Source organism: Leptinotarsa decemlineata, unplaced genomic scaffold, assembly GCF_025532065.1.
Source record: "Leptinotarsa decemlineata unplaced genomic scaffold, Ldec_3_MD MMD2_P_RNA_scaffold_5, whole genome shotgun sequence".
Classification (NCBI taxonomy): Eukaryota; Metazoa; Arthropoda; class Insecta; order Coleoptera; family Chrysomelidae; genus Leptinotarsa; species Leptinotarsa decemlineata.
The window spans coordinates 411,985-423,730 of record NW_027412532.1 but is presented as its reverse complement, the minus strand read 5'-3'; the positions used below and the strand labels follow the sequence as shown (position 1 = coordinate 423,730).

The following is an 11,746-nucleotide window of genomic DNA, read 5'->3' as shown; positions in this document are numbered from 1 at the left end:
CTAGCCCAACCTAACCTAACCTATCTAACCTACCTAACCTAACCTAACCTATCTAACCTACCTAGCCTACTTAACCTAACCTAAACTAACCTTGACCATACATAAACATGCTGACTGTTTAGTCGTCAGTGACATCGTAGCGCAACCTTTTTGCTTATACTTCAGGCATCGAAAGCATCCAAAACCCGGGTCTTGCTCGATGATACTCATGGCATACCTATGGCTGTTTCACTTTTTCGTAGAAAAAAAGGTCCTTTCTGTTGAGCTCAAGTGATAGCAAGTGACCCAACCTAACTCAACTTAACCCACCTAACCTAACTCAACCCAACCTACCTAACCTAACCTACCTAACCTAACCTAACCTAACCTAACCTAACCTACCTAACCTGACCTAACGTAACTTTGCTGTTGAGCCCAAATGATAACGTCCATCAGTGTCTTTAGAAAAGAATTCAAATTCCAAACTGACGACTGAAAAACAAGTAGCGTCGCGACGTTGATATATAGCGTTCTCCGACTTTTTATTTAACCTTTCCGGACGCTAAGGTACATGTCAATCGACTCAAAATCAAAAGTTATGTCGATTCATATACAAAGTAGTCACCTAGAAGGAGTACGCTAAGCCGAATGTTAGCATATATATTTTGTTTATTTGTTGCTTTCAAATCTATAATTCATGTATCATTCAGTATATTTTTTGTTCCATTCAGTTAGCTGTGAATGAGATATTTTTTATAAAAAAGTTGTTGTTGGTTGTCAGAAAAGGTCAATGGACGTCAAAAAGTAAAATTTAGTATTTTCTTGAAAAATTAAGTATCTAAGGAAATTACATGGTCCTTCGAGCCGGATTAGATATCAAAATATAGTATATATAGTACACAAATACGTACTGAAGAGGAAATTACATGGTGGCTCCTCGGCGGGGAATCGAACCTCGGTCTCCCGCGTGACTGGCGCGGATATTGACAACTATACTACAAACTGTGAAATTTATTTCTTCAGAGAAGATGTTCTAAATGTCTACCAGCCTTTGCTACACATAGGCGACACGTTTCTCGGACGTTTTTGCTGAAATAATTAGTTCAATAGGTCGGCAAGTTGACAATAAGATCTTTCATCCTTCCCCTGAGGTAAAAGTCCATAGGCGTCAGGTCAGGAGACCTGGCCGGCCAACGGTTGGGTCCTTTGTTAGCTATCCTATTATTACCAAAATTTGCAGCCGAAAAACTGGTAACAATAGCAGTGTTGTGAGGCGAAGCCCCGTCTCGTTGAAAATATATCTTTCCGAGCTCCATTAGTGGCGATTAATCAACAAAGGGTTTAATATTTTGCCTTAAAATTTGTGAATACCTCTGATTTGTGAGAGTGCCATTATAAATGAACGGGCCGATAATTATACCCCTGAAAACATCTGCCCAAACATTAAATCCAAATCTTCCTTGACTTCTCTGCTTCACAATAGAATGAGGATTTTGTTGTGCCCAAGTATGAGAATTGTAGAAGTTGAAAATGCCGACATCGCCCACATAGGCTTCGTCTGTCAAAATATACTTTAACGAAAAATCACGCACTTGGTTACAACTTTCCAGGAATCACTGGCAAAAATCCATGCGGCGTTCAAAATCTCCTGAACGACGCGAAATCGACTGCCTCGGGTTCTTCTGCACACTCTCACAGACAGCGGCGATGTTTTCGGCAAATCTTGCGTTCTGGCAAGAATGGTTTGAGAATGGTTTGAACGGAAAATTGTTCCGATGGAGTTTCACCTTCAATATTAGAACTAATACGATGAGTTTTCTCTAAATATAATTGTTTTGCTTTGTTCGGAAAACGGATCGTTGGCGTTCCAAAGAGTAGACAGATTTTTCGAAAACAAATCAGCGAGGTATATGGAATCGAAAGCATTTTTCAATGAAGAAGCTAGAGAATTGGAGATTTGCAATGGTTTCGGGTCGAAAATTCTCCACAAAAAACCTCGATGTGTTTTTGGATTTTTGCAAAAAATATTTTCATGGCAGTTTTGTTTTGCATTTCCGATAGCCCGATAGTGAACTGTCCTAGATTCGTTCAGAAAACACTATGTTATTTAAAAAAAAGTATCCTAAGGTTCAAAAAACGTTTTAGAAAGGAAAATTATTTGTACCATCAACTCTCCAAAATTGGTACAAATCTAAGAAATATGAAGGCGGGGTTATAAAAAACATTGCACATTGTTTACCCCATAAATGTCAACATCTGAATCATTTTCAAACAGATACTATCCAGCTCATCGCCACGTTTTCACTTGTGTTCTTTAATATAAACTTGAAAGAAAGATAGATGAGAAAACGTGACTTGTTGTCCATTACAATACCTCAATTTGAAACACATTTTCCGCATACCTTCGTCACTGGTCTAATGAGCAATAGATAATTCAGAAGAGCCTTGAAAGATAGGAACTATCGCGAACTTTGCCTTAAAAGTCGTCATTAATTTTGCGTAGCTGCGCCCAAACAATATACGACTATAACAATAACAAGGTAAAAGTCCGGTAAAAGTTATTGGTGGTATTTTGCGAACACCGTTTGGAACCAAATTGAGCTATACAGGGTGTGAGGATGTTCCAAAATGTTATATGATGTCAGGACCCTTAATTTTCATTATGATGTTCTTAAATGTTTTCGTACACCTCGTATATTTATGACATTACCAATTTCTAATGTACCACATAATCTTGATGTCCTTGAAACATTTATGCCTTCCGTTTTTTGCTCTCTGTCATATTCACTTGTCCTTGAAGAAGGTTCCTGATTTCACCTGAAGGGCGTGCTTATCAAGATATTAGAGCTGGAAGTTTCGCCCGATAGAAAGTTCCAAAACAATCCAGAACATTTGAGAGTATTCGAAAATATTCCACCAACATTCCAGAACATTGAAGCCGATATTTCTAATGATAAACTAATCGAAAACCTATTCTGATTGAAGCAGAATTGACCCCAAGTCAAGAATTTCAAATAGAACCATACTATAGATAATAATATGCACGTGACACAAAATGGAGCAAAAGGCAAAAAATAACAGTCATCGCTTAAAAACTATATTCATTAATTTCATCAACTGTCTTTATCTAGCAATGAATATTTGACCGTTTTCCTAATTTTTTGTATGACGATATAATGCGAAAATAAAATGGCAGATGAGTGAGACATTGAACTTGCGCTGAAGGGAAGCAAATACCATAAGAAAAAAAGAAGAAGAAGAGTTCCTCTCCGATCGTTACAATGGACGGTTGTACCGATAAAGACCGTTCACAAAGATGGCACATACATGTCACGTTTGAATAAATATTGAATTGAAAGATGAAAGAACTGGCTGCCCTCCACGCCAGTAACCAGGCTAGATGTTGACGGGTATTTGTGTTATTTTTATCCGAAGGCATAAAATAAAGTGTTTTCGTTAATAGAAGTGAATGAAAAAACTTGGGGTGGCAGCATTGCCTTGAGCAAGACAGTTGATCCCCCGACGACCATAGAAATTAGAGAGAGACAGGTGATTGATGTTTTTTGCATTATATGTACTGGATTTTCTGTCAAAGTACTTTTAGGTATTGACAACTATATCATGTGCTTATCCTGCCTTGTGTTACTAGATGTGAAAACAATCTCAGAAGCACGTTTACTGTTTCCATACCCACTTCCTAAATGAAGGTGCACGTTGAAGTCAAAAAAATTTTTGGGAAATAAATAAAGGTTTGCAACAACTTCTGGGTTCCGCCTTACAAATGTATGTGAAATCTTTCTTTTGTAACACAAACACCGCATTTACCAGGACTTGTGAGGTATTTCCAAAGGAACAAATGAACCCTTCCACTGATATGTCATAACGCCAGTAACATTTGGCAACGCCGTAAAACTCATTCATATTGCATAATTCTTCTTCTTCCTTTATTCTTGTTGCCCTGACTGTTCGTGCAACATTGCCAACTTTTTGAAGTTGAGGTTGAAAAATTTCGGTATTACTTTCTAGTGAATTAAATGTAGTAGAAAGGATACTTGCGTTGAAGAGAATTTTACAACCCATAAGGTTTTGAAAATACTGTTAAGTCGCTGTCGCCCCTGTACAAAAGACGACTCTCAAAAGTCGAAACTTGTGCAAGCCGAGGACTTATATTTTAACGTGTGATTTCTAACACGGTTTGGACGATAGGAAGTGAAAATCGATCGAAAAATTTTATATAAATTAGAAGTATCATAACTTCTAATTACTTTCAATATCGATTTGGGTACAAATGGCGTAAAGGGCAACAGCTAAACTCAGACTAGCAAAGCTATTGGTCGAATAAAGCAAAAACTGTCTTAATATAAGATATATTTATGCTACTATAACACATCAATAATACATTCTCAACAATACAATATCAATTAGAATGACTTGCTGTCGATGAGGGTAACAAATTGTCCACTTCAAATCATCCATTCACGATCCGATCCAAGATTTTTGGCATAACGGCGTCAATTTAAATTCAATTCGAAATTTATACTCCGCCTCAGCTTCAATCAAGAAAAATTTGAATCATTTCCTAGATGAAAAATCAAGTAACATTATTGAAAAAGAGATTGGTAATATGTTTTACTCTAATGGAATTCTTCTGCAACAGACAGTTTTCTTAATCAAAAAATGTAGATGGGTGCAATTCGAAGTGGATGTAGTGACAACGAATAATTACGAAAAGCGACGAGTTGAAAAATACATCAAATTTGTACAAATTTCTGCTGCCTTTCCAAGTCAACACAAAGTAATCTCAACAATCGGTGATTGTTTAATTTCTGTAAATTGCAGTGTTGCCAGGCAATAATCTCAATATTAATCACTGACTCAATTGAAATGTGCCAAGTTGCCAGTTAGTCATTAAAAGGATCTGTGAATCGATGCTTGCTGAAACACTGGAATCAAAAAGAGCAGGGGGTCAGTGAGTATTGCCTTGAACGAATTTAAGTACAATTGAAATATTACGCCGAGCTATTTTCAGCGATGTTGAAACTCTTAACCTCAATGTTTCGTTTGCATCGAGTCACATGTGTCAGCTCAAAAATAACAATTTTTTTCTCGTTAGCAATATCAGTACAGTTAATGGAATATTAAAAATCGAATTTAACGAACTTCTCCCCACCCCGAGATCTCAACGATGTTTTTTTCAGAGAAATTGGAACTATATCTACCTATATTTAGGGAAACTACTATAATCTATGGTCCGTCTCTTGGTTATAAGGAGAAACATGAGTAATTTCATGAAATGTTTGGATAATAACATGTTTCTGGAGGAGCTGGGGCGATATGTACTTTCATCTACGCTACTCTACACTAGACAATATGAACAATTGGAAATTTTCAACGAATACGACCACAATTACCGGAATGCAACTTTTCTTAACCAAAAACTAGTCTCGACATCCACACAGGGATAGTTCCTCTCGCCCGAAAAATTCACGGAGCGCACTATAATAATAATTGCTAATAAGTCTTGGGATAACAGTACACATGTAAATGGAATAAAGTACGCAAAACATCTGAAATTGCTGAACAAAAGCCACGAAAAATCTCTAATTTGGTCCACTAACTAAATAAAATCGTCTAAAATACATAAACTATATCACAAAATAATCCAAGATTGAAAACACTTACAACTCACAAAATCCACACAACTCAGAACTTTCGAAAGAATATAACAGTGGGCCAAAATGTCATCAACCTCCACATAACTATTTTTGTTGAAAGTTTAGTCATAAAGAGAATAACTCTAGATTAGTCGTTAAGGTATGCAAGGTTGAAGGTGCATTCGTCAATCCAAAGGGCATTCGTGAAATTTGCAATGCCTACTTATGAGCAAACAAGTTCCTGCGAAACAATGACGAGTCCTGCTGAAAGACCATGTGAAAATACAATCTAAAAGTCAATAAAGAAGTGAGAGACGCCCAAAATATATACAAAGCGCCGAAACTACCACGAATAAATTATATTGTACACTCACTAAAAACGCGCTACGCCTTACTTTTGCCTATCTACAAAACTCGCTAGCCGGGAGAGAGGGATCGGAGTTGGAGGGGATATAATGGAAAACGGGAAAGTGCGAAGACGTATTGATCAGACCTTGCTGTCAAAAACGGGAGCTCCAGTGAAACTGATGGGTTGAGCGTTGGCGACGAGATTCGATTGCATGCCGGAGAAGGTTCTTGGGGCGCTCTCCGCACTGGCAGCCTGTCGCATTTCCTCTACTGTGGCCCTACAAAATAAAGTTTGATAGATTGATGTCGATGTCAGGTCAACATGTAAACTACATCGAATAATGTGCAAGTTATGTGCAATGAAGTTTATTATGTGCAATTCTTTTTTAATAGATGTGCAATTCTTCGAAAAGTATGTGCAATTCTTCCAAAAATTATGTGCAATTCTTCCAAAAATTATGTGCAATTCTTCCAAAAATTATGTGCAATTCTTCCAAAAATTATGTGCTAATGTGTATCCTAAGTACAATAGATTCAAAATTTAGATAAGAATGTCAATGGTAACAGTTGTGCAAACCATTAAATAGTTTTGAATATGGGTCAACAATAATGCAGAAACTGGAAACACATATGTCAGAAGAAGCAAGTTTTTTTATAACATCTATGTCTAATAGTTAAACTGTTGAACTATAGTCAACTGTTGAACGTTAATCATTATTCAAGCAATAGTCGGCCACTAGATATTAATCCTTATGTGCAATAATTGTTGACTGTTGAGCAAGTCATATTAACACGTAGTGAATATTTGAACAATCAACATTGGTCAATCATTGAGCAATAGTCAAAAGTCAAGTCAGTTGTTAAGCAAGTGTCGCCATGTGTTAAGCAAGAGTCAGCATGGAAAAGCAATCATCCTTGAGACATAATTGTCAAGCAATGGACACTCAAGTCAGTTTTGGTGAAATAAATAGCTATGTGTTTAGCAACAGTCAAGAAATAAGAAACGATGAATCTATAGAACAATAGTCAGTTGTTGAATAATAGTCAGTCTGTTGAACAAAGGTCTATTATTGATAACAATGATCGGTACTTGACCAGGTTCATCACTAAGCAACAGTCATTGAAAAATAATCAACAGCTGATTAATAATCAGCCGTTGTTTATAATCACCTTATTGATCAATAGTTCGCCTGTTGAGTGATGGAAATAGACAAACGTTGAACAACAGTTATTGTCCGTCATTAAGAATCAATCAGTCTGGTGAACGTTAGTCTGTCATTGAGCAATAGCTTGTCATTAAGCAATAGTCAACAGTTGAACAATAGTCAAAAATTAAGTTATGATCTGTCGTTAAGCAATAGCCATCTTGTTGAAAGTTAATTAATCATGGGCAATAGTTTGTCATTAGGAAATAGTCCCAAACTGAGCTGTAGTCGGTCATTAAGCAATAGACAGCCTGTTGAACAATAGTCTGATATTGAGCAATAGTCTGCAATTAGCTACAAAATTGAGTTATGATCTGTCATTAAGCAACAGCCATCCTGTTGAAAGTTAATCAATCATGGGCCAACAGTTTGCCATCAAGCAATAGTCAACAGTTGAACAATAGTCAAAAATTGAGTTATGATCTGTCGTTAAGCAATAGCCATCTTGTTGAAAGTTAATTAATCATTGGCAATAGTTTGTCATTAGGAAATAGTCAAAAATTGAGTAATAATTAATTACTGAGCTGTAGTCGGTCATTAAGCAATAGCTGTTGAACAATAGTCAGATATTGAGCAATTAGCTACAAAATTGAGTTATGATCTGTCATTAAGCAACAGCCGTCCTGTTAAAAGTTTATCAATCATGGGGCAACAGTTTGCCATCAAGCAATAGTCAACAGTTGAGTAATAGTTAATTACTGAGCTATAGTCGGTTATTGAGCAATGGCAAACCTGTTGAACAATAGTATGCAATTAGCTATAGAATTGAGTTATGATCTGTCGTTAGGCAACAGCCATCCTGTTGAAAATTAATCATGGGGCAACAGTTTGCCATCAAGCAATAGTCAACAGTTGAGTAATAGTTAATTACTGAGCTATAGTCGGTTATTGAGCAATGGCAAGCCTGTTGAACAATAGTATGCAATTAGCTATAGAATTGAGTTATGATCTGTCATTAGGCAACAGCCATCCTGTTGAAAATTAATCATGGGGCAACAGTTTGCCATCAAGCAATAGTCAACAGTTGAGTAATAGTTAATTACTGAGCTATAGTCGGTTATTGAGCAATGGCAAGCCTGTTGAACAATAGTCTGATATTGAACAATAGTCTGCAATTACAGTTGAGCTGCTGCAAAAGCCAAACCAACGTTAGCTCACAGTGAGCAGCTGAACGATTCATCATGCATACGTTTGTTGAAAAAAAAGTGCAATAACTGCCGTCTACCTACTAGGCATACATACTACAAGAAAGCGACAAAAAAATGTTAATTACACATCAGTTAGACATTTATGTGGGACGCCACACGTCCGGATCTTCCATCAGAGTGGTATGGTGATCGGACTGACTCATCCCCACCGGTGACGTAGCCATGTGGGGCGAAGCAACCGCTGCCATGTCGTCCCTAGAGCCTCTGTACAAGCAAATGATTAGTAAGAGGTTAGACGATTACGAATAAGAAGAAAAACAGAGTGAAGATGTTCATATCCTTGAAGACGTTAGTGATCTTATAATACAAAGTGATGAGATGGTTTGAATTTGGTCAAGTACACCAAATATGTTTCATTCAAAACTGGAACAATACTTGGTGCTCAAAAAAATATTCATGTTATTCAGCAGTGAACCATATACTTCATCTATGTTGTGTGAAACAAATATTTACAAAACGAAAGCAGAACCTAGCATTATTATTATTGAGACGCTCCGTTATCCTCCACTTTAAATTTTTACAACGCACAACAGCGATGACTTCTGGAAATACTTACTTCCGTCCAAGGGCCATCATTCCATAGATGACCCCAGTCGTGAAAATGAGGCCACTGCCGAATATGGTGGACAGCCCGACTGACATTATTATCGGGGGTAAGGCTAGCCTGAAAAGTAAATGTTGATGAGAAAAAACAAGAACAGAATGATCAAAAGCTTTTTTTAGTTCTAGTGTACAACTCAATCATAGACAGTAACGCCATCTCTTAGCAACAAGCGGAAATACCCTATTATTTTTGTTGAGAACAATAGAATCTTCAACGTGCTTCGAGTGTCGACTAGAATCTTCCTTATCGATATAAAAGATGTGTGTCGGCGCGACGTGAGTCCGTTGAGTCGAGTAATCGAAGCGATACGGTCGAAGAAGGATTCTAGTTGTACTGCGAAGTAGTGATTCTAAATTTCATGGCCCTCTGCAAAATTGAGTTTGACACATTTGACTTAGAGGATTCGATAACTTACCCGGCGTATGCTACAGCTCGATTCCAATAAGGTCTGGATTCGATAAAGTCTGCCAGTTTTTGCACTTTGTCTACAAACATACAACAGCAAGGCGCTTCGCAGCACAATACAATAAAACCTGCCGTTATTTGCCACAGTCCCGCGACGATACCCCAAAAACTAATTGTTACACATACCCAAACTCCCAGAAACATCGCAACTGAAAAAGAAATGATTTTATTGCAATTTGATTGCATTGAAAATAACCACTCTCATTTATCTATTGTATAAAATGTATGACCTACACACATTCGTGAAGAGCTAATTAATTGCTTTCTCCCTTTTTTTAGAAAATTCCCACATTCATTCTGTATAAAGATGGAGGAATAGAAAGCCAAAACCTTTGTTTTCCAAAAATATCATTAGAGTATCACAAGTCAATATTTGTGCCTCAGTGGAATGACGATTACTTGAGTAAATTTATGAATTTGGTATTGATAATATTATATTTTCTTTCTGTAACAAGAAAATATACTTTACATGGACGAGATGATGAGTGAAAGTTGTTTCCGTTGTTACCACTATCCTATATTCCTATTAATGAAATTGAAATTACTTTAGCAGCGTCAAATACAGAGTATTAAAAAGATATATATTGTCCACTTTGAAATATGACAATCCCAAAACTTTTTCAATCACCTCTTTGTGAGGAACCAATAGAAACCAAACTAAGTAACTTCTCACATGAATATTATACAAAATTTTCACTGTTTTTGTACCGCTGAGAAATCAACAAAGTCCGGTAAAAAATGTAGCATACATGGACAAAAAAGTGGCCCTAAATTAGATCCCTGGGGAATTCATGACCTTGGGTGGAAATTATCTGGAATGGCACCTCTAAATACTATATTTTGCGGACTCCTCTTGAGATATGTTGGCAATGAATAGCTTTAATGCTTTTTTGAGAATCCCAACACTGTCTAATTTCTTATTTCTGCTTAGATTTTCTATAAAAGTAATTAAATTTGTGAGGGTAGATCTTTTTTCAAGACTACAAGTTGTTCCTCACTAAATTCTCCACAATTTTTGTACATGGCTCTTTCAAATAATTTACCGACACAAATTAGATAGATGGACCTATCATTTACAAATTAATTTTAATGTAAAGGAAAGGTTTTTGTTACCTTTCAGAGAGAAGAGTCGGATACTTATCAGTTTTTGAAATGAGATTGAAAATTACGTTCTACAAATCACCACAATTTTTAATTACATAGGCAGAAAGCCAAGAGATTTTTTTTGTATTAAGATGGAGGAGTAGAAATCCAAAACTTTTTTCCCATGAATTATTCTATTTCAAACAGAATCGACTGAAATATTCTGCAAAAGCAGTACTCATCTCATTATTATCTTTTATATGCTATCCTCATAAATCATTTCTCCTGTATTAGAGTTATATTTGATTAGTTTCACTGAAGGTATCTCCAAAAACCAACATAGACTTCTATAATTCCATTTTCCACTTTTTGTTTGTTCTCATTTAAACGTTCCTATCTCTTCTTTTATCAGATCTTAAATAAACAGTTCACAAAATGTATTACCATATGTTTTGAAATTTTGTTTACACAAATCTCTTCTTTCAATATCCTATTAATGAATGCTCGCCAAATTACTGAACCAAAGTTCAAAAAGTAGGAATTTGGGATTAGCCCCAATAAGGGTCCCTGAGGAATTCCAAATAAATATATTGTTATTGACTACATCAAATGATTAAAATACTGGTGATATATTTATTTCCTGGCTTTGTCTGAAATTATGAAGAAAATCATATTATTCACTGAGAACTTATTCTGCAGTAATGTACACAGATACCGAGCTATTATCTGAGAAACCTTGAGCCTACACTGGTTGATGTTAATTTTCCAATAAAATCACTTACTAAAACCTCCCACAGTTCCTACCCCTCTGCCAGCGAATTTCATCCACCATGGCACATCATCCTTCGGGACTGGATCCTGTCCTGGCCTCGCCATGAGAGAGGTTATTTTGTCTTGGAATGACTGAAAACGCATATGAAGACATAAGGTTTTTTAAATCGTAATTTTAAACGAGAAATAACTCACCATTCTTTGGCAGAGGCAGATGTGTTAACTAGCAACGACAACGAAAGACAGCTGTCAAAGCAAAAGGGCAACTATGACACTGACAGTTCGACGAAATGTCAATTTTGGCTGCGTTACTCTGATTCTTTTTTTTTCGATTTTTGGCATCAACTACAAGAGAAAGTTTCCAATGACAAGCATGAACATAAGCAGCATTACAGTTTGCGCCAGAACGAACCGGCAGCTCACTGTTAT

At 36.5% G+C, this 11,746-nt stretch overlaps 1 protein-coding gene across 2 annotated transcripts; it reads right to left on the bottom strand.

The window, feature by feature from the left end:
- Positions 1–4,330: 4,330 nt before the first annotated feature.
- On the bottom strand, positions 4,331–11,637 carry fwe (calcium channel flower). Of its 2 annotated transcripts, XM_023173223.2 has the most exons (6): positions 11,513–11,637; positions 11,329–11,449; positions 9,414–9,612; positions 8,951–9,058; positions 8,460–8,598; positions 6,131–6,259 (listed from the first exon to the last, which is right to left on the bottom strand). In XM_023173223.2, the coding sequence occupies exons 1-5, from the start codon at positions 11,513–11,515 to the stop codon at positions 8,475–8,477; spliced, it is 555 nt and encodes a 184-aa protein (XP_023028991.1). In that variant the 5' UTR covers positions 11,516–11,637; the 3' UTR covers positions 6,131–6,259; positions 8,460–8,474. The 2 variants fall into 2 exon arrangements, with proteins under 2 accessions (XP_023028989.1, XP_023028991.1); XM_023173221.2 differs by lacking the exon at positions 8,460–8,598 and having other exon boundaries at positions 4,331–6,259.
- Positions 11,638–11,746: the final 109 nt, after the last annotated feature.